The 23,368-nt window shown below is 40.9% G+C and overlaps 2 protein-coding genes across 12 annotated transcripts in view; one reads left to right on the forward strand and one right to left on the reverse strand.

Moving 5' to 3' along the window:
• The window catches only part of LOC143908513 (lipase 3-like), a 29,085-nt gene extending 11,496 nt beyond the window's left edge, over positions 1-17,589 (forward strand). The window contains exons 6-9 of one of the 2 annotated variants that reach the window (XM_077426197.1): positions 14,688-14,846; positions 15,036-15,120; positions 15,928-16,070; positions 16,342-17,589. In XM_077426197.1, coding sequence (XP_077282323.1) covers positions 14,688-14,846; positions 15,036-15,120; positions 15,928-16,070; positions 16,342-16,518 — 564 coding nt within the window. In that variant the 3' untranslated portion in view covers positions 16,519-17,589. Of the gene's footprint in view, positions 1-14,687; positions 14,847-15,035; positions 15,121-15,315; positions 15,455-15,927; positions 16,071-16,341 lie in introns of those variants that run through there. The other variant, XM_077426198.1, reaches the window with a different exon arrangement.
• On the reverse strand, positions 14,788-22,983 carry LOC143908514 (deubiquitinase DESI2). Of its 10 annotated transcripts, none has more exons than XM_077426199.1 (10): positions 22,310-22,983; positions 21,776-21,884; positions 21,084-21,162; positions 20,422-20,642; positions 20,249-20,358; positions 19,786-19,964; positions 19,513-19,585; positions 19,349-19,442; positions 19,116-19,257; positions 14,788-19,043 (listed from the first exon to the last, which is right to left on the reverse strand). In XM_077426199.1, the coding sequence occupies exons 6-10, from the start codon at positions 19,906-19,908 to the stop codon at positions 18,867-18,869; spliced, it is 609 nt and encodes a 202-aa protein (XP_077282325.1). In that variant the 5' UTR covers positions 19,909-19,964; positions 20,249-20,358; positions 20,422-20,642; positions 21,084-21,162; positions 21,776-21,884; positions 22,310-22,983; the 3' UTR covers positions 14,788-18,866. The 10 variants fall into 10 exon arrangements, with proteins under 10 accessions (XP_077282325.1, XP_077282331.1, XP_077282326.1 ...); XM_077426205.1 differs by lacking the exon at positions 22,310-22,983 and adding an exon at positions 21,969-22,285; XM_077426200.1 differs by lacking the exon at positions 20,249-20,358.
• Between the last annotated feature and the right edge of the window lie 385 nt (positions 22,984-23,368).

The raw sequence follows: 23,368 nt of genomic DNA on the forward strand, positions 1-23,368 counted from the left end.
CCACCAATCGATTCCAATTAATGAAAGTTCGATACGTTGAAGTTGTCGGGCCAACTTCATAGAGGTGAATTAAAATTATGTCGAGACATCATAAAAATTGAATGAATTAAAATTATGTCGAGATGTCATAAAAATAGAAACATCATAAAAATTGAATGAATTAAAATTATGTCGACACATCATAAAAATTCGGAATTATTTTTACGTATTGACATAATTTTAATTTAAAAAAAAAGGTAATAAAGAGCGCCAAGTACACGCATAGTAGTGTATATGTTGTTACCTAAAAAAAAGTGGTAGTATTATACCTCGAAAAAACCTAAGTAACAAGTGGTAGATCTTTATATCTCGAAAAATCTCGAAAAAATCTAAGCAGTAGTATCTTTATTTCCGAAAAATTATAACCCAAGTGATACACGTCACAAAATTATGTTACCTTATCAAAAAGAAGAGTCGCGCTTCAAGTGATCTATTACAATTACAAAAAAGAAATGATATCTCTTTAAATTAGAGCGCCAATTACAGAGAGAACATGTATATTGCCTCAAAAAATAATTGTTGCACTACTTTGAAAAATCTTTACATTGTGTCAATTAGAAAAGAATGTATAATAACAATTTTATAAGATTAAAAAATTTTATTTAAATTTAACAAGGGAATACAAGATATTTAAATACAAAGTTATTTACATGTGTATTTTTTAATGGCCACAAAGAATTACATAGGTAACAGTACAAAATAAAAATATTTTATTAAAATACATAAATTTTTCTTGTAACAAAACTTGGCGCTGCTAGACCTTGAAATTTTAAATAAATAAGGACAACAATAAATAAAAATAATTCAGAAAAGAATGCGATGGGAGTAATATTAAATGATTAACAGCGTGGATGTGGGAGTGAGTGATATGGGTGTGCGTGACGACGCGGACGGCGGATAATGCGGCTTATAATTAAGTATAGAATAAGTTTATTTATTTATTTAAAATTTCGAGGTCTAGCAGCGCCAAGTTTTTTTACAAAAAAAATTTATGTATTTTAATAAAATATTTTTATTTTGTACTGTTACCTCTGTAATTCTTTGTGGCCATTAAAAAATACACATGTAAATAACTTTGTATTTAAATATCTTGTATTCCCTTGTTAAATTTAAATAAAATTTTTTAATCTTATAAAATTGTTATTATACATTCTTTTCTAATTGACACAATGTAAAGATTTTTCAAAGTAGTGCAACAATTATTTTTTGAGGCAATATACATGTTCTCTCTGTAATTGGCGCTCTAATTTAAAGAGATATCATTTCTTTTTTGTAATTGTAATAGATCACTTGAAGCGCGACTCTTCTTTTTGATAAGGTAACATAATTTTGTGACGTGTATCACTTGGGTTATAATTTTTCGGAAATAAAGATACTACTGCTTAGATTTTTTCGAGATTTTTCGAGATATAAAGATCTACCACTTGTTACTTAGGTTTTTTCGAGGTATACTACCACTTTTTTTTAGGTAACATATACACTACTATGCGTGTACTTGGCGCTCTTTTTTACCTTTTTTTAAAAAGGTAATTTTGTACGGATATCACGCCTTTTTGTAGTGTTACGCATCTTAATCTTATAAACAATATATCTTATAATTTTATAAACCGTATATAATACAAGGTATGAAGCTAAAAGTGTTACGGACTATTATTTTTAAAGAAAACAACAATTTAATATTTTGCTTAGTTTTTTTAAAATAATAATCTGTAACCCTTTTAGTTGTACACCTTGTATATATTTTTCAATTTCAACATAAAACATAATCGCAATAAAGCATGATTAATGTTAATAAGTCGTTAACCGTAAAATTCTTTATTTATTTTTATTTGCGTGTCTTACTGAATGTTGTTCGCAACTGTATATGTACCGATATCTTCAGGTATCGATATTTTTGAAAATTATTTTTACGTCAGACATAATTTTAATTCATCCAATTTTTATTATGTCTAGACATAATTTTTGTCCAATTTTTATTATGTCTAGACATAATTTTAATTCAGCGATTTTTATTATGTCATGACATAATTTTAATTCTGCCGCTAGGAAAATTTAAGTCGATTGTTATGAATCAAGCTTGAATTCAATGTTTAGGTGTCCTAGGTTGCCGATGACGAGGTCCACATAGGGCGCTGTATAGTTTTCGGTGTCCAGATGTATTAATACCTTGAATTCGATGGCCACGTGTTCCAAGTTGCCGATGACGAGGTCCACATAGTGCGCTTCGTAGTTTTCGGTGTCTACATGTATTAATACCTCGAATTTGATATCTACGTGTCCTACATTGGGTGCGTTCAGCCGATACTTCGCTAGCCTAGCAATCGTGAGCAGTCGCTCGTTTTCGCTCGTTTCCTTTCTTTTGACCTACTAGATTAAAAAGAGAGGAAACGAGCAAAAACGAGCGACTGCTCACGATTGCTAGGCTAGCGGAGTATCGGCTGAACGCACCCATTCAGATTTAAAGTTATTAATACATCTAGACACCAAAAACTATGAAGCGCACTATGTGGACCTCGTCATCAGCAACCTGGGACACCTAGACATCAATTTCAAGAGACACCGAAAACTACGGAGCGCAATATGTGGACCTCGTCATCGGCAACCTGGGACACCTAAACATTGAATTCAACATATTATTACACCTGGACACCGAAAACTACGAAGCGCACTATGTGGACCTTGTCATCGGCAACCTGGGACACCTAGACATCGCATTCAACGTACGATTACACCTGGACACCGAAAACTATGAAGCGCATTATCTGGATCCCGTCATCGGCAACCTGGGACACGTGGACATCAAATTCAAGATATTAATACACGTAGACACCGAAAACTACGGAGCGCACTATGTGGACCTCATCATCGGCAACCTGGGACACGTAGACATCGAATTCAACGTATTATTACATCTGGACACCGAAAACTATAAAGCGCACTATCTGGACCTCGTCATCGGCAACTTGAGATACATAGACATCAAATTCAAGCTTGATTCATAAAAATCGACTTAAAAATTCCCTAGCGGCACTTTCTGCCAAGCGTAGAGAACCTTCTTTTCCGTTGACTCAATATTTATTATATATATACCTAAATTTACCTAATTGTAAATAGAAATCTTCCTCCTGACCGATAAGTCTATCGACCTAATTTCGAAATACGCGCGCGATATTGAAACTGGCGATACCTGCGCCGCCAGCGTCGAAAAAGTGAAAGGGACGTTTCTCTGATAATCATAATAATATTGAGACGTCGGCGTTAGGAGGAGGTGTATCTTAAAAATAAATTTTCGCATTTGGACTTTGCGTCGCAATATCTCCGCTCGTAGGGCACGTAGCGGAATATTATGAGAGAAACTCCCCCCCCCCCTAATTGGACCCCAAGCTATCGATCAAGCCTACTTAGAACTTGATTCGTTCACTCGTTATCGAGATCTCAACATCTCGGGTACTCGCAACCCGTCGCGTCGCGTAAAAGAGTCACGGTCGGTCTCGCTCCGCGTGTACTTGGCGCGAGACACTACCGTGTCTCTTGATTCATACAATTTTTATGATGTCGACATAATTTTAATTCATACAATTTTAATGATGTCTCGACAAAATTTTAATTCATTCAATTTTTATGATGTCTCAATTTTTATGATGTCCGAATTTTTATGATGTCTGAATTTTTATGTCTGAATTTTTATGATGTCTCAATTTATATGATGTCTGAATTTTTATGTCTCAATTTTTATGATGTCTCAATTTTTATGATGTCTCAATTTTTATGATGTCGCGACATAATTTTAATTCCGGAGCTGGTGATTTTTATCCCACAATATTGGCAGCATTGTGTAAGTAGCGTCAACAGTTCTCAGGCTGGTTTCACATGGGACGTAAGATGCGTATGCGTAACTTGCGTCAGCCAATCAAATCGTCTCAGTATTTAATCGTATCATACGCGTATAGTAGCTGAGACGCGTTGATTGGCTGACGCAAGTTACGCATACGCATCTTACGCCCCATGTGAAACCAGCCTCAAGGTGCCATTACATGGAGCGCGGAAACGCGGAAACGCGGAAGCGCGGAACAGAATAGTAACTAGATTCCGCGTTTCCGCGAGTTGAGTCCCGCACGTTTGAACGGAAAAGCGGAATCCGCTATTATCGTGTATGTATGTATGGCTGCGTTTCGATATTCACTGCCAGTACTTAACGCAGCCTATGTATGTACCCTGGCTTGCATATAAGATATACTTCATAATAACCATCAACATGATGTTTGGATCTATAATATTATACTGCCAATTTTATTAAATAATAAAGTAATCGAAGAGTATGTGTAAAAGCTTTTTTTTTCAATGTGATTAAACAGCTCCGAAATTTGATGGAGTATACTGTATCCGCGTTGACAACGGATTTTGACGCGTTCGTTCCGCGAGTTTGTTTCTCCTTATATTACATGGAGCACAATTTGCGCGGAAAAGCGGAACAGTATAGTGACAAATAGACATTTGTATTCATTTCTTAAAATTGTGTTCACTTAATTCATTGCAATTTTTATTAATATGCTTATCTTTTCAGCTTATCTATTGAATACAAGCATTTTAATCAATAAATACCGTTAAAAATTAATATTTTATAATTCTCCGTTCCGCTTTTCCGCTCAAAATGTGCTCCATGTAATATAAGGCATTCAAAACAGACGGAACGGATCGACGGAAATCTAGTAAATTTTGTCTTCCGCGCTTCCGCGTTTCCGCGTTTCCGCGCTCCATGTAATGGCACCCTCATAGCTTGAATTCGATGTCTACGTGTCCCAGGTCGCCGATTACGACGTCCAGATAATGCGCTCCGTAGTTTTCGGTGCTAAGTGTATTAATACCTTGAATTCGATGTCTACGTGTCCCAGGTTGTCGACGACGAGGTTCAGATAGTGCGCTTCGTATTAGTTTTTGGTGTCTATGTGGCACTATCTGGACCACGTCGTCGGCAACCTGGGACACGTAGACATCGAATTCAAGGTATTAATACACCTAGACATTGAAAACTACGGACCGCATTATCTGGACGTCGTCATCGGCAACATGGGACATGTAGACATCGAATTCAAAGTATGAATACACCTAGACACCGAAAACTACGGAACGCACTATCTGGACCTCGTCGTCGGCAACCTGGGACACGTAGACATCGAATTCAAGGTATTAATACACCTAGACACTGAAAACTACGGAGCGCACTATCTGGACCTCGTCGTCGGCAACCTGGGACACGCAAACATCGAATTCAAGGTATTAATACACCTATACACCGAAAACTACGGAGCGCATTATTTGGACGTCGTCATCGGAAACCTGGGACACGGAGACATCGAATTCAACGTTACACCTAGACACCGAAAACTACGGAGCGCATTATCTGAACGTCGTCATCGGCAACCTGGGACATGTAGACATCGAATTCAAGGTATTAATACACCTAGACACCGAAAACTACGGAGCGCACTATCTGGACCTCGTCGTCGGCAACCTGGGACACGCAGACATCGAATTCAAAGTATTAATATACCTAGATACCGAAAACTACGCAGCGCACTATCTGGACGTCGTCATCGCCGACCTGGGACACGTAGACATCGATTTCAAGCTGTAAGAACTGTTAGCGCTACTTACACAATGCTGCCAATATTGTGGGATGAAATTCACCAGCTCCGAAATTAAAATTATGTCGCGACATCATAAAAATTGAGACATCATAAAAATTCGGACACCATAAAAATTGAGACATCATAAAAATTGAGACATAAAAATTCAGACATCATAAAAATTGAATGAATTAAAATTATGTCAAGACATCATAAAAATTGTATGAATTAAAATTATGTCGACATCATAAAAATTGTATGAATTAAAATGATGTCGACATCATAGAAATTGAATGAATTAAAATTATGTCGAGACATCATAAAAATTGAATGAATTAAAATTATGTCAAGATGTCATTAAAATTGAAACATCATAAAAATTGAATGAATTAAAATTATGTCAAAAGACATCATAAAAATTGAATAAATTAAAATTATGTCGACACATAAAAATTCGGAATTATTTTTACGTATCGACATAATTTTAATTCATACAATTTTTATGATGTCGACATAATTTTAATTCATACAATTTTTATGATGTCTCGACATAATTTTAATTCATTCAATTTTTATTATGTCTCGACATAATTTTAATTCAAATAAAGAAATATGTGTTTGTTCCGCCAATGATAATAAACAAAAGGTGCATATATTTGATCGACTATAATTGGCAAACATTAATCATAACTTTAACGACGCTTCGATCCAAGCTTCGGATCCTTCTCAAGTAATCTAACAACAAACAATTATAAAAATCGCAGCGTCAATACATTGAGTCAATAATGTACGGAATTTAAAAACAAGAGTAACAATTAAAAATATTTGATGAGGAAAAATGTGCCATTATCGAACAATTCTCAGTCAACTGTTCGTGAAATTTTGATAGAAAAGTCACAGAGTGCTAAACAAATTAATTAGTCAAAACGGTAAATAAGTTGTCAAAAATAAAATAAGAACAAGAACAAAAAGAAACTTAATTACACAGAGAAAGTTTTCCAAAGGCACAGGTTTGTATCATGCTTGCTGAGTTAACGGAGTATCGCCAGAACGACACAGCAATTACATGTTTATGCGATGGACGTCGGAAACGAACTGAACATATCGCGTATGTCAGTTGAAAACAGGTCGAAAGGTTGACAAAGCAGGTACATACCATCAATACCAATAAATATAAACAAGAGATGACGTTGTCATAAATAGGATTTAAGTTATCCGTATCTTTCTGGAGATTGATGGTATCTGAATATTTCTTAATGAAGAGCATTTCAGCGATTTCTCTCTTTTTTACATTTTTTTCTTTATGAAGTATCTCTACTTCTGTTCGGATCCGTCCTCCGAACGGCGCGCCTGCGAGTGCGGCAACCCGGTCCGCGCGCTCAAGCCCGTCCGGCCGGGCGCATATGGCACCACCCCACTCGCGCGCCGCTAGCGCGAGTAACACCTGTCGCCGCGGGGCGGCTGTCGTTACTCGCAATCAAAATTCGGCAAGAAAGATACATAAGGGCGAGCCGGCCCAGGACGAGCCGGGTTCTCTTCTCTCACGTTGAGGCTTCAATATACCGGGCGTTATATATACCGGCAATAGCCACCGAGATTGAGACGAAACCCGCGGATTCCGCTCCAATCTGGAGCGAGCAGAATCCTCGCACCGTTCTTTGGAACGAAGTGCCACCGACTTGCGCCTGCTATTGAGCAAGGGAGAGTCTGCCCCTCCCACCCACCGAACAGGACAAGTTCGGTCCGTGGTGGTTGTAGCGCAGGGCAACTCTGCCCGCTCTAGCAGAGGCCGCCGACGACCACGACCAAGGAGACGGGCCAGGAGGCCCTCGCCACCACGATGACCAACCACTGCCGGACCGGCACCTCCACCAGAGCCGTGGTGGTCTTTGACACGGGTGACGATCCCCGAGTCGCACAGGCGACTCACACGCCCACCAGGGCTGACTCTAGCGCCTGGCGATCCGAGGGCAGGAAGGCCCCTACCTCCGAATTCCTGGAGGTCTGTGGGCACCCAGACCGGGAACCGCACGAAGAAGAAGAAAAGGAGCAGGGAGACGAAGACCGCACCGGCCCTGCCCTCCCTTGAAATCCCGGAGTTGCCCCTGGACAGAACTCCCCCGACTCCCCCGACTCCTGACGCAACATGGCCCTCGAAGTAGACGGCGCCGTGCGACGCCAGCACGAGGTATATAATCGATTGGCAAGAGCCTACGAGAACCTGAAGAAGTCAGGAGCCGCGAAGATCACTGCAGGATCCGTGACGGCTCGCATGGCCAGCCTCGACCAGAACTGGGACATGTTTAAGGAAAATCACGAGGACATGATGACTGCACACTGGAAAGCGCTCAACGAGCATGAATATGTCAAGGATGACTTTTACGCTATAGCTGAGGAGGTCTACCTATCTCAAAAGGCAGCGTTTCTCGATCTCCTGGCAAAGTTTGAACACCCAGATTCCGACCAATCAGCGAGCCTCAAACCAGCGGAGGGTGCGATGCGCAAGACACTATATACCACGCATCCAACTGCCACAATTCTCTGGCAAATATGAGGACTGGCCCGCTTTCAGAGATCTGTTCCATTCCATGGTAGACCGAGATTCCTCCTTGGAGGACGTAGAGAGGCTGCACTATCTCAAGACGAGCCTAACGGACGAAGCTAGCACCCTCATTCGCAACTTACCTACCACGAGCGAGAACTACTCTCGAGCCTGGGTCATGCTCACTGAGCACTACGCTAACACGCGCCTGTTGGTGCGTGCCTGCTTTACTTCATTCTCATCGCTGCCAAAAATGAAGAATGAATCGGTGGGCGACCTGCGGACAATCTTCCTGGAAATGCTGAATACAATAGGCTCTCTCGAGAGCATTTGGCGACCCATCACCGACTGCAGTGACCTGTTTGTCCACCTTGTCGTGGAGCTGCTCGATGCCCGTTCCCGTCGGGATTGGGAGACCATGGTCAGCGGGACTGCTGACCCGCCATCGCTCGACACCCTAAAGAGCTTCTTGGAGTGTCGAGTGCGCACGTTGGAGGCACTTTGTCCCGACAGGGGCGAGCCACCCTCCGCTACGAAGGGGGACTCGCAGAGCACGCTGTCTCGCTCTGCGCATCTCACATAGCGGGCCAAAAACCCAGGGATGCCGACAAATGTGCGCTCTGCCAAAAGGAACACTACATCCTCTGCTGCAAGGAGTTCCGTCGCAAATCACCTCACCAGAAGAGGGGATTTGTGGAGCAAAACAACCTGTGCCTCAACTGCTGTGGGAGGCATGCACTCGCCAAGTGCACTTCAAAACGAAACTGTGCTGCGTGCCAGGAGCGGCACCACAGCACGATGCACGACGCGTTCTCCGCAACCGCTACCAACGCCGATGCGGCTTCTACCTCGCTCCACGCTCGTCAAGACGACTGCCACGTGAGCAAGGTACTGTTGGCCACCGCCAGAGTCAACATTCGAAGCTCGCACGACGACCTTGTTGTGGCACGCGCCCTCATCGATCCGGGCTCTGAGGTGTCCTTCGTGACAGAGGCCCTCGCACAACGCCTGAGACTTCCACGCGCTCCCTCCTCCACCACCATCCTCGGCATCGGTGGAAGGCGATCGGGGAAAGCGCGCGGACGCGTCACACTACAAGTCGGCTCACGAGTGACGGACGCCACCATCACCGTGCCGGCGCTGATTATCCCGCGGATAGCCGCACACGTCGCCCAGGACAGGGCAGCGCTCCCGAGGTGGACCCACCTGGAGGGGCTCCCTCTAGCTGACCCGGACCTGCACGCCGCTGGTGCGGTGGACATCCTACTGGGCGCGGATGTGTACGCCTTCATTGTCGAGGACGGATTGCGGAGGGGCGGCCCGGGGACTCCGATGGCGCAGAAGACGACGCTGGGCTGGATCGTCTCCGGCGAAGCCAACGGCACCAAGGAAGGCGCCTCCGTGACGTCTCTTCAGTGCTCTATTGACGACGAGCTCCCTGTACTTGTTCAAAGATTCTGGGAGCAGGAGGAACTTGAGCACCCGCCACTACCACTCACCGAGGAAAAACAGCGATGCGAGGATCTCTTCATCCGGACCCACATCCGCCTGCCAAACGGCAGGTACATGGTCCGACTTCCTTTCAAGACGGCCCCTCCCCCCGACCTCTCACGGACAAGAAACATTGCCGTGCGCGTCCTGCATAGTGTCGAGGGTCGAGGCCGGAATAATCCCGGCTTGCTCGAAAAATATGCATGCAAGCTTCATGCAGGTATACGAAGAACTCGGCCACATGACTCAAGTGCCCGAGCAAGATGACAATCACACGGCACCTAAGTGCTATCTCCCGCATCACGGGGTGTTCAAGGGAGCTGGCGATGATGCAAAAATCCGAGTCGTATTTAATGGATCGGCAAAACTCCCGTCCGGAGAATCCCTGAACTCACACTTACTCACCGGCCCGAACCTGCTGCCGGCGCTACCAGACATTCTGTCGCAATGGCGGCTCCACTGTTACGCCGTAATAGCCGACATTGAAAAAATGTACCGGCAAATCCGGGTACACCCAGCCGATCGCGACATGCAAAGGATCGTGTGGCGACGACCAGGCAACGACGCCATCAGTGACCTATGGTTGAACACGGTGACCTATGGCTAAGGGCCAGCTCTATACCTGGCAATCCGCTCGACGCGCCAACTTGCCGCCGACGAGAGGACTGCGTACCCAAGAGCGGCCGCAGCCTTGGAAGAGGAAACGTATGTCGACGATGTCCTCAGCGGAGCGGACACTCAAGAGAAAACTCGGAAACTTACCGGAGAACTCACTTCCCTGTGTGCGGCGGGAAGGTTTCCGCTCCGGAAGTGGGCATCGAACAACGACGAAATCTTGACTGACATCCCCCCTGAGCACCGCCAACGAGGACTCCACTCGTGGGAGCCTGACGTGAGTCACGCTACCCTTAGACTTCAGTGACGACCCCAGGAGGACGCCTTCTCCTTCACGGTGCAGCCGGCTGATCTTGGACGCTTAACCAAACGAACAGTGCTCTCTCAAACTGCACGCCTGTTCGATCCACTGGGATGGCTGGCGCCAGTCATTGTCCGCGCCAAAATCCTGTTCCAATCAACATGGCTGCACGGGCTGGAATGGGATCAACCGCTGCCTGCGGCAGAGGAGCAGGCGTGGCGACAGTTATTCACTGAAATGCCAGTGATCTCATCCCTGCGTATCCCCCGCTGGCTTCACACACAACGGAAGAAATGCACGATCGAGCTGCATGGATTCGCCGACGCCTCCGAACGCGCCTACGCAGCCGTGTTCTATCTCAAACCGAGCATTGACGGCGGGTGGAGCACGATCACGCTGCTTTCGGCTAAAACCAAGATTGCCCCCATCCAGCGTGTCTCACTCCCGCGCTTGGAACTAAACGCGGCAGTGCTGCTAACAAGGAAAGCAGCCCGCGCACAAAAAACGCTCAAGCTAGTGGAGATCAAAATCAAATTGTGGACCGACTCAAGGGTCGCACTGGCGTGGATCCGCGGACACCCAACCAGATGGACTACCTTCGTGGCCAACAGAGTCGCGGAAATCCAGCGGAAGCTCCCGGATGCTGTATGGAATCACGTCGCTAGCCGGGACAACCCCGCGGACTGTGCCTCACGCGGGCTGTCCCCCCGCGAACTGGTCGACCACCCCCTATGGTGGCAGGGCCCCACATGGCTGCACGGGGACGCCCCGCACACCACAGAGCTACAAGAGGATGACGAAATACCAGAACAACGGGCTCGAGCCCACGTGGCCACACGCGCCGAACCCGCTGAGCCAGAAATGCTCTCCCGATTCTCGTCATTGAGTCGCCTGCTGCGTGTCACTGCCTGGTGTCGAAGGTGGCTACGAGTGCTGCGCCCACATAAAGCAGGGCCTGCCCTGACAGCTCGGGAGCTGGAAGACGCACAATGGGCCTGGATCCGAGTAACGCAGGCTGCCTGGCATGCTGAGGAACTGAGAATCCTCGCCCGTCGGGGATCGCTTCCCCGGCGGAGCCAGCTCCTGTGCCTCAGCCCTATCTTGGACGAGGACCGCATCCTGAGAGTGGGTGGGCACGCCATCCTGAGCCACGATGAACAACACCCCGCCATTCTACCAAGGGATTCAAGGCTCACGACACTCATCGTCGAAGCATTCCACAAGAAAACGCTGCATGGCGGTGTGCAACTCACTCTGGCGATGATTCGCCAGAAGTTCTGAATCTCCAAGGGACGAGCACTCGTGCGACAATGCATCCATCGATGTATTCCATGTGTGCGATGGCGGGCGGCATCCCCGGCGCCGCTAATGGGAAGCCTGCCATCTCCGAGGGTCACAATTTCGAGGGCATTTGCACACACAGGCGTTACGCTGGCCCAATTTTGCTCCGCACATCAAGGGGACGAGGCCACAAGGCCTACAAGGGCTTTATCGCCCTCTTCGTGTGTCTCTGCACAAAAGCCGTGCACCTGGAGGCAGCTTCTGATCTCACCACAGACGCCTTCCTTGCGGCACTCAGGCGCTTTACGGCACGGCGAGGACTTTGCGCCGCGATCTACAGCGACCGCGGCACTAATTTCGTGGGAGCGGACAAGGAGCTGCGGACATTCCTACGAGCCGCCATTATGGAGGACTCCCATTGGAAGGACAGCCTCGCAAGCGAAGGCATCGCATGGCGATTCAACCCGCCTGCAGCCCCCCACATGGGCGGATTATGGGAAGCCGCCGTAAAGTCAGTCAAACATCACCTTCGCCGAGTCATCGGCGACTCAACGCTAACGTTCGAAGAACTGTCGACGCTCCTCGCGCAAGTTGAAGCCTGCCTCAACTCGCGACCACTTCAAGCGATGAGCGACGATCCCGAGGACTTGACGGCCCTGACACCCGGTCATTTTCTGATCGGAGCAGCTCTAAAGGCAGTCCCAGAGCCCACACTGACAACGACTACGAACGTCAGTCGATGGCAACACCTGCAGCAGATGAGAGAGCACTTCTGGAGGAGGTGGTCCACAGAATACCTGCAAACCTTGCAGGCCAGGACCAAATGGCAAACACCAATTACCCATGCGAAGGTCGGCGACCTGTGCCTGATCAAGAACGAGCTAACACCACCAAACCGATGGCCGCTAGCAAAGATTACAGCAATCCACCCAAGTGACGATCAGCAGGTGCGAGTGGTGACTGTCCGAACCGCAACTACCACAATGACGCGGCCTGTGGCAAAGATCGTGCTCCTGCCATGTGAGGACCAGCAACCATAGGATGGCCTATTTCGTTTACCAAACGAGGCGGGCGGTATGTTCGGATCCGTCCTCCGAACGGCGCGCCTGCGAGTGCGGCAACCCGGTCCGCGCGCTCAAGCCCGTCCGGCCGGGCGCATATGGCACCACCCCACTCGCGCGCCGCTAGCGCGAGTAACACCTGTCGCCGCAGGGCGGCTGTCGTTCTCGCAATCAAAATTCGGCAAGAAAGATACATAAGGGCGAGCCGGCCCAGGACGAGCCGGGTTCTCTTCTCTCATGTTGAGGCTTCAATATACCGGGCGTTACATATACCGGCAATAGCCACCGAGATTGAGACGAAACCCGCGGATTCCGCTCCAATCTGGAGCGAGCAGAATCCTCGCACCGTCTTCGGAACGAAGTGTCACCGACTTGCGCCTGCTATTGAGCAAGGGAGAGTCTGCCCCTCCCACCCACCGAACAGGACAAGTTCGGTCCGTGGTGGTTGTAGCGCAGGGCAACTCTGCCCGCTCTAGCAGAGGCCGCCGACGACCACGACCAAGGAGACGGGCCAGGAGGCCCTCGCCACCACGACGACCAACCACTGCCGGACCGGCACCTCCACCAGAGCCGTGGTGGTCTTTGACACGGGTGACGATCCCCGAGTCGCACAGGCGACTCACACGCCCATCAGGGCTGACTCTAGCGCCTGGCGATCCGAGGGCAGGAAGGCCCCTACCTCCGAATTCCTGGAGGTCTGTGGGCACCCAGACCGGGGACCGCACGAAGAAGGAGAAAAGGAGCAGGGAGACGAAGACCGCACCGGCCCTGCCCTCCCTTGAAATCCCAAAGTTGCCCCTGGACAGAACTCCCCCGACTCCGGGAAAAGCAATAGACGCGAACAACAACCGCGAGAACGTAACAGTGGCTACGCGAGCAGTCAGCCACCGGCTCCCGCTTTAGGCCACCGTATTTTTTGAGAAGTCCGGCGTCCCTATGCGCCGGCATAAGAGCCATCTAAAGATAAGGCCCCATCCACAATTCACGCGCTGATACGCTAAGTCATCATGTATATATATTAGAGAAATAAAGCTCACTTTTACCAGAGCTTCGACTCGCTCGATTTACTCGCCTCAGACTTCCTTGCTCCCGACCGTTTCGAAACAACTTCAGACCATTTAAATTCGTGGCCAAGAGAGACGCGGTGCTTACTGACGACAGAATGCTGGCGATCATTCTTTTTTATATCATTGAAATGCTCCGTGACACGAGTTTTCAAGTATCGCTTCGTTTGACCGATATATGAAGCACAACATTTCACGAATTAAAGGTTTATAATTTTAATTCGTGAAATTAAAATTATGTCAGGACATAAAAATAATTCCGAATTTTTATTATGTCCTGACATAATTTTAATTTATCCAATTTTTATTATGTTTGACATAAATTTAATTCATTGGTACGAATAGCTATTTTTCTCAAGACATTATTTTTTGAAACTTTTATATATGTAGAATATTATTTATGCTATTAAAAAGTAAAACGGCGTTCCATACTTACTAATGATTTTAAATTATGTCAAACATAATAAAAATTGGACGAATTAAAATTTTGTCGAAACATCATAAAAATTGTATGAATTAAAATTATGTCGACATAAATTTAATTCATTAATACGAATAGCTATTTTTCTCAAGACATTATTTTTTGAAACTTTTATATTATGTAGAATATTATTTATGCTATTAAAAAGTAAAACGGCGTTCCATAGTTTGTTTTACATATTCCAGGAAGTTCTACGAAAGCGTGGAATATATGATTTTCTTCCACAATCTTTAGCGACTGTTACGGTAGGAAAAATGTTATGTAAAGAAAATACGATGACTCAAATTATTTGCGTCACTATATTATTCTTAGTCGCCGGTCCTGATCCAGCACAACTTAACACTGTGAGTTTTAACATACATAACATACAAAACACAAAAGTAATACAATGTTTATAATTTTTATTATATTATGATTTTTCTAATTTTTTATAATTACATAAATTTTCTGTGACAGCTCTAACCACTGTCTACCCTCCTCTATTAATTAGTCACTTTATAACGCTGTCTATATATAAATTATTTCTGTCATAGACAATCCTGCCAGATATATTCTCCTATCTTCCAGCCGGCACTTCTGTACAAACATTAGAGCATTTTTACCAAAATATACGAACGAGTGAGTATTCTCCTTTCATAAAACAATATTCCGGTTGATGTAATGTTACAATAAAACATTTTCTTGTCGTTTAAGATAAGATATAATTGAAAAATCTAAATTAATTTATAATTTTCTACAGATTAATTTAGAACTGTATGCACATTTAATTATTTTTTCCAAATATACTTTTAAGTTTTGTACATGTATTTATAGATATAGGGGAGACCGGGGCGAAGTCGGCCCCGGGGCGGAGTTATTTTCGCAATTATCTCGAATTATCTGTATGTTGTGTGAACTCGCCATTAATACTGTAAGTGCGGCTTATGGTGCCCACGTAACCAACGGAGTTTAGTGAGGTTACGTGCCATGTTGTGATTCTTATCGAAGCAAACGTGTTTTCGCAGGTCGAAAGTAAAATTTCTTCTGCATCGAAAGTTTGTAATATGAAAAAAAAATTGATTTTTTTGAAATTATTTTTTGCTTTCCATTTTTCTACTAAAAAACAATGAATAAAGTGTACTCTATTATTTTGTATAATCAAAATTATGTATCTTTATTTAAAATCCAGTCCGAGAATAAAGACACGACTCCACCCCGGGAATTTTGACTTTTCGATTTTTGCACCTTGTCATTTTTACTCTATACCGGTTGAACAAAGCGACGTAGACCAAAAATGCCTATATAAATTTTGTAGTCAAGGGTTCACTCTTTACAATGGTATACTATATTTCACTAAAATGATTTATTTTGTTGTTAAAAATCGGCACCAAAAAAAAGGGCCGAGTTCGCCCCGGTCTCCCCTACGATTAATATCGATTGTTGCAGAGGACTTTCGAAACTATGATTATGGAATAGCTGAAAACTATAAGCGATACAAACAAAAAACAGCCCCAAGTTATGATCTGAAAAAGATTACTGCTCCAATAATTTTATTTTACTCAGCAAATGATATGATTGTTACAAAAGAGGTAACAGTTCTCCGTTAAGTTTTTCACTGTCTAACTTTTATTCACTTTTATATCACAAATAAAAACAAAAGAAATATATACACAAACATAATGAAATGGTGATTATGTAATATGTAAACAATATGAAAGAATCTGTTTGAATGTAATGCAAAGTGTAATGCAAAAAGGAAAAACAGTTGATTTATATCAATCGGATCTATTTTCTACTCTTTATACATTTAAATCATCTCGTTATTAATGACGTTCTTTTCATTATGTTTTTGATTTTCAGAATGTGTTGGAACTTGGCAAACGCTTACCAAATGTTCTTTTAACTGAGGAAGTCCCATACAAACTTTTCAATCACTTAGATTTCACTTGGGCAATCAACGCGAAAACTCTTTTATACGATCGTGTGTTAGAACTAATACAAAAGTTTGATGCTGACCAAAATAAGCCTATAAAATAAATCTAATCGATGAATGTAAATTAAATGGAGAGAAACCCTAATCTCTCTATATAATTTGAAATGCTAGTAAACGTAGAATTGCTAAACAATCAGCAATTAAATTATATGCATGCGTGCGTGTGTATTTCTTTAAATTCACATAAAATTTGTCAATATAAAATTATCAATTATTATATGTTAGGCTATGTTGTGATAAGATTAAAATGGAAACACTATGAGACATACTCAATATTGAGTTACAATTAATCGTAAATGATTAAACGATATATAGATTGTACATATTAAAGGTATACCTTGCGTACCCCATTTTTTAATCAGAATATATCTAACCTAATCTTGTGTGAAATAACAAATCAGTGCTACTTTTGACATTATTGAAATCGACTTCAATAATAATGTAAAATGAAAGATCTCAAATGTTTTGAAATTATTCAAAGCAGTAAAGAAAACAATGGATCGGTGTAGCCCCGATTTGATTCCGACAGCTTTATATATATTAAATGCATTATTACAAATACTTATTTTTACTTGGTTGTTACAAATATACGTTTACATTAGACAATGGATACTATAAACCGCAAGAAAAAAAAAGTTCTTTTTTACTGTAGCAATCATAATTAATCTTATGAATGTGTTCGTGTGTGTTCGTGTGTCTGCGCGTGCATGTGTGATTAAACTCCAAACGAAATATAGAGGTAGGTACTTTTGCAAAGAGAAGGTATATTTTTATTACACAAGACAAGATATCTGAAAGGTTACTCGTATCAGCATTGCAAAATTGTTTATTTCAATAAATGCAAAATATTATTGAAGCTTCTTCATCCGTTGTAATCACTGCTGTAAGGACTGAATTGAATTATAAACGGTTTAATTGTAATTAAATGTGCAATGCAAGAAAAAAGTTCACACAATTTCTCACTCTAAACGCCAGAATGTTTAACAGAATTATACCAGAAATCTTAAACTTATCCAAATTATACGTCAGATCATTGATACTTAGGTGACCCATGTAGATGTCCTGTCTTTTAGAAAATTTAGAATGAGTTAAATTTTTGTGGCATCTAAATCAAATTTTGTTGAAAAAAATTCGAATAGCCATTTTTTAAATATATACGGAGGGTACATACAATCCATCATACTTTTACGATCAATATATATGTCTGTTAATTAAGCCTCAAATTAAAAACCTTTTGAAACAGAATCAACTTGTAATTAAATAGAAAGAGTACAATTTTATTATCTATTTGATCCTTCGAAACTTAAGTTTAATAATTCAAAAACTATCAGTATTTTAAAGTCAATCACAAATTGATCGAAGAAATCTCTCCTTTTTTCTCTCATTAAGTTGTCATTATTTAACTCGTTTATTTCAACATACTTTGTATAAATTAGGAATTTCGCTTATTTGGTAAAAAATATACATTCTTTGCTTTAAGTTTCATTAAAGATATTTGTTCATAAGTTAAACTATATTTAAGCCTCTATATTCTTAACCCATCAAAAAAGAGCAGTACTTCTATTTTTAACTTACTCCTCTCAATCTTTACTCGTATTTTAATGGTTTGATCTATATATGTAGAATAGAAATATCACGCGTGTATAATCGATCTAGAGTAATGAACCAAGTGATAATAAGACGGCGTAAGAGCTCAAATTTGTACGGAGATTCAGCTATTAAAAATAATATATAGTATTAAGAATACGGCAGCTTGTTTTACCGTTTTATTTGTGTAAGTACGGGTGTGTGCGTGTATGTGTTTGTCATGTTAATTACGGAAAGCAATTAGATCATTAAATGTTTAAACCATTTTGCATTCAATATGCCTTACATACAACATATATTTATTTCTTTGATGTGGATGGTATTAACTTTAAAACATATTGCTTTATAGTTTTACAAGCATAAGAAATAAGAATTTTTACGAAAAATTTAAGTAATTTAATGTACGTCTTTCTAATGTAACAAGTTTCTTTCTTTTTTTATTGGCAAATGAGTTTTCTGCTCGTTACGGTTTAAATTTATACGTAATTATCTATTCATTATGTAACTATCATATCTCGACTGTATTATTCAACAAAGAACACATGATATCTTGTGGATCGCCGTTTTAGGAAACAACGTGTTGCAGCAAAGGCAATTTCTTTTCGATACTAATTGTCAGCAGTCGCATTCAAGTGTACAATATCAAATTTGTACCTTGTCTTGACGGTTTAGTTTCTCAGGTTGTTTCAAATCTTGGCAATATAGTCAGTCCTAATTAACATTTCTTCTCACAATGTTTAATTATCTAAAATGTATAACTTCTACGGTATTTTAGACCGTGCATTTCAACAGTGTTAGCCAAATGTTACAACGAAGTGTCCGATGGTGGTGTACTTTCGTGATGACTAATTTGACTTAGAGAGTGTTGTAAAGCGTCAGGCGTTAGCCATTCCTTTGGCAAGCAACGTTGGAGAAACGGTACGCACGAACTGAAATACGCCAGACGATTTACCCAACCAGGTATTTCCTGTCCACATAGAATCTAAAATACATTGATTCTCATTATATCTTTCATGTAATTTGCTTATCAATATCGTTACAGAAAGCAACGCACCAACGTGAACTGACTGCTGAAGTGATTGCAATTTTTATTCATCAAATGATAACGATCTCCTCTATAATCTTTGCCTAATTCCGCAATAATTCTTGAAACATCTTCTTCCGTGAAATCTGTATATCCAATATGAACGGATTGTCTGTAAAACAAGAGAATCGCACTGATTTTTATGACCTTCGAGAAAATGTACGTTTTACATTTACAAAAAAAAACAAATAGTTAAATTTTACCTATATCTAAACTGCTCGCCTAATTCTTCAGCCACTCTCGGGGTGATCTCAAAAATGCCACTTTTTGGTTGAGCATGACCACCGTACGCATATTCTGTAGCAAAAATGTATTTTTGTTAAATTCTTGTTTCTTCGTACTTTTATTTTTTGAATATAATACCTACCTGTCCCATATATTTCCACTCCAGAATGAAATACTCCGAGACCAATAGGCGTGGTATATTCATTTATCCAATACTACAACATAACATTTGACATAAATTACATCAACTAGAAGATGGTCATCTTACAATTGTCTATTTTCTATGAATAATGTTTGACTTTTGATGAAAGACTAGTTAATTGCAAATGAATTTATAAAAGTTATTGATCGACAGTGATAAGCGATTCATAATAATGCACATTTTATTTGTGATATATTGGAAATAGCGACTTACCATATCATAAACATTAAGAATAATTGGTTCACGCGCCATTTTTGGGATTAATTCCTCGCTATCTTGCGGATAACCCAAACAGCTGGGGAAAGAGAGATTGCAGTTAAGGCCTGACGAAAACATTATTGGAAACTTTGTAATCCGCAGAGCTAAAGTTGGCTATTTATGTCCTAATGCACCTAATAAACAAATATGATCTTATTACTATACAATCTCCTTATATAATGAAGAATCATAAACTTAATTACAACTAAATACAGCAAAAAAACTATACTAATTTTGTTTTTTACATATTGATTGGTTTAAGAATTGAGATAAATAAATATTAATTGAAAGTTGTAAAAAATTGATTTTTAGGCTCTCTAGTTGTGTCTTGAAAATAATGTAGGTATACACACAATATTTTCATAAGTATTAAAAATGTATATAAAGATAATACATGCGCACATACATATATACATACGCATACATAGACTACGTTTACACAGCAGCTTATAATCGAGTTCTATAACTACTGTTTATTATCCGTTCAAAGTTTTTCTTCTTTTTATCAATGATCATCTAAATATGAACCTAAATATAAATTTTATACTGAATCAAACATTTAAATTAAACTCTTTTAATATATATCTGTACCTTAGAAGTAAAGAATTGTATGTCCATTTTTTAACATTTTGAGAAAATAAGGTTTAAAGTTTTAAAAATAAGAAAATAATATAATATATATATAATATATTTTTAGATATCTCTCCATTAACTAGCTCATGTCCGAGATCGAACGTTATCTGCACACAGAGTGTTGTACACCCCACACACTTTGAACGTTGGGTACGGCGAAATGGAGACTCTTCAATAGGCTTGAAAAAAATCAAGTACATACATTAAACAATGGAAAATGATACCCATTAGCCTAAACTATGAAATTTTTAGTTTTTAGGCTTCAAAAAAATTCTGCACTTGGGGTGTTCAGCACCCCAGCAATTCTATACGTCTGATTCGAATTGTGTTTCGAAGAACACTGACGATTTTTGCCAGGTGGAACGTATTGGAATGTGTCATTGTTGACTTTTGGGGTGTTTGACACCCCGCGTGCTAGTTAAGGGATATAAAAGAAAAGTAGCAACTTGATTTATTAAGTTTTTAAAAAAGTAATTTAACCGACATATGTGTTTAATAGTGCAACTCCCAATAATACGCTGTACTTGGTTTAAAAATAAGGCACTATAAAAATTTTTAATACAATTTTTTCTAAACATTGTATCTCAGGAACTAGTAATAATAGACATAAGACACTTTACCATTATATAATTTAACTCCTGTTATATTGAAAACTGTATTAACTCCATTTTGCCAAAAACTGGAGATATGATCCTTTATCTGTAAAGTACAGATAATAAGTGTGATTCAAAAGGTTACTGCCAGACTTAAGGAGCATATAGAGGGGTCAAAATAGAACAACTTTTAATCACGAATCCATGTTCTTTGAAGTAATCCTGAGTCAGTACAGCCCTTTGAATATTTAAAACTATTATAAAATAATACCAATGAAATAATCGCAATTTACTGCTTTTCTGCTAGCTTTATTTTGTTTCTATTAAAGTTTTGTTAAAGATTACGTGAGATAGCTGGGATATTTGAGAGATCGCAAATTCAAACTTTTTGTGAATTCAGTTTGCACTAGTGTAATCCTTAACAAAACCTTAATAAAAACAAAATAAAGCTAGTGGAAAAGTACCAAATTACGATTATTTCATACGGTATATTATCCGAGTTTCATACATTCAAAAGCCTGTACTGACTCAGGATTACTTCAGAGAACATAGGTTCCTGATCGAAAGTTGTGAATTACTATTTTGATCCTTCTGTATGCTCCTTAAGTTTGGCAGTTTTTGAATCACCCTGTATATACAAGATATCCCATTTTAATGTTTCCATGCAATTATCTCCCAAATTATTTGTTGTTTGAAAAAATATTTCAAATAGAACTTACTCTGTTTCGAGGGAAACATCTTATTATGGACATAAATCTTGGTCTCTAAGTGGAGATACCTCCAAGATTTCAAGATAACTTTTGTGTTTTTAAATTGGACCCCCCAAGGCTAGAAATTGTAGTTTAAGTATCAAAAGCTCCTATTTAAGTTGCTTTGATCAAAAAAAGAAAAATTATAGATCGGATAACATACAATTTAACTCTAGCTCGCCACACTCCAGTCCAGTAAATCACCAAACGTTTTCCAGTTTTCTAGTTTTCACATTTCCTTATAATAAGTTCAGTTTAAACTTAAATTATTTTCTTGATGTTATCATAAACATCTTATTCAGACTCTGTATTTTTAATTCCTATATTACAAGCTCAAAAACATTAATTGAAATAAAAATGACAATGCACACAACAAAGTCAAGCGGTCTCACGAACCGGATTGTGGCAAATTAAGGACTTGAAAATAAGTGTGGCTAGTTAAGGTTAATATTTCATTAACAATGATAAGCACATACAGATAAATATTAAGCAAAAGACCAATACCTTTGTGGCGATATAATACAGGTTTGACACAAGCATATGTAATGCTTTGCATTTAGTTGCTGGATACGTACACCTCTTAAGATTACGTTTACTCGTGCGTTTTGATGTTCTGCTCCTATCTTGATTTCTTAATGTCGAACCAATTGGCTTTACGTTGACTGATTAAATATCGCAGCATGCAGCATGTCATTCCCATACAATTGTTTGTAATAACTGGAAGGATTTGTTCATCTTACGTTTACGGAAATCCCTCTTCAAATTACAAAGAACCACCTTTTAAAAATTATTAGATATCAAGCGTTTGTAGCGACCGTCTCTGCTTTAACGTGCTTTTTTAATACAAATCGCACATAAATAAGGAATACAATGTTATTCGCGAAGTGACATCCCGTTAAATTCCTCGAAGTAACGCACAGCACTTCTCAGGTTTGGGAGGCTTGCTACACGAGTAAATAATTTGTCTCTTGGTATGGGATTAATACCAGGCAGAGGCTGCTGGTTAAAAATTTGGCAAACTGTTCTCCAGCGATTATTCCTCTCCGAAATAGATAAGTGTCACTTCTCATTTGTAGTGCTTTTCTTGTGGTCTTTTTTCTTTTCTTGTGGTCTTTCTCATCTCATCTCAATGTGTTCATCACTGCGCGCCATCTATCGACGCGATTATAAAGGCCTAGTTCTTCTTCTTTCTTTCTTTCGTCCCCAATGGAGAGATTTCCGGCTCCTAACTCCTAAAGGCCTAGTTTATACCACCAGAAGCCAATTTCTAACCATGGCTGAGGGTGCCATTACATGGAGCGCGGAAACGCGGAAACGCGGAAGCGCGGAAGACAAAATTTACTAGATTTCCGTCGATCCGTTCCGTCTGTTTTGAATGCCTTAATATTACATGGAGCATATTTTGAGCGGAAAAGCGGAACGGAGAATTATAAAATATTAATTTTTAACGGTATTTATTGATTAAAATGCTTGTATTCAATAGATAAGCTGAAAAGATAAGCATATTAATAAAAATTGCAATGAATTAAGTGAACACAATTTTAAGAAATGAATACAAATGTC

Source organism: Temnothorax americanus, unplaced genomic scaffold (genome assembly GCF_048541705.1).
Source record: "Temnothorax americanus isolate GAGA-0224 unplaced genomic scaffold, ASM4854170v1 Scaffold98, whole genome shotgun sequence".
Classification (NCBI taxonomy): domain Eukaryota; kingdom Metazoa; phylum Arthropoda; class Insecta; order Hymenoptera; family Formicidae; genus Temnothorax; species Temnothorax americanus.

What these genes read in the sequence shown, in the direction of transcription:
- LOC143908514 (XM_077426203.1), bottom strand. Translation starts at nt 19,908, where the DNA reads ATGTTTTCGTCAGGCCTTAACTGCAATCTCTCTTTCCCCAGCTGTTTG. An exon ending in TTCTTAATGTTTATGATATG is followed by an intron (nt 19,586 to 19,785) that starts GTAAGTCGCTAT and finishes GTTATGTTGTAG; the next exon opens with TATTGGATAAATGAATATAC. An exon ending in GGCGAGCAGTTTAGATATAG is followed by an intron (nt 19,258 to 19,348) that starts GTAAAATTTAAC and finishes CTTGTTTTACAG; the next exon opens with ACAATCCGTTCATATTGGAT.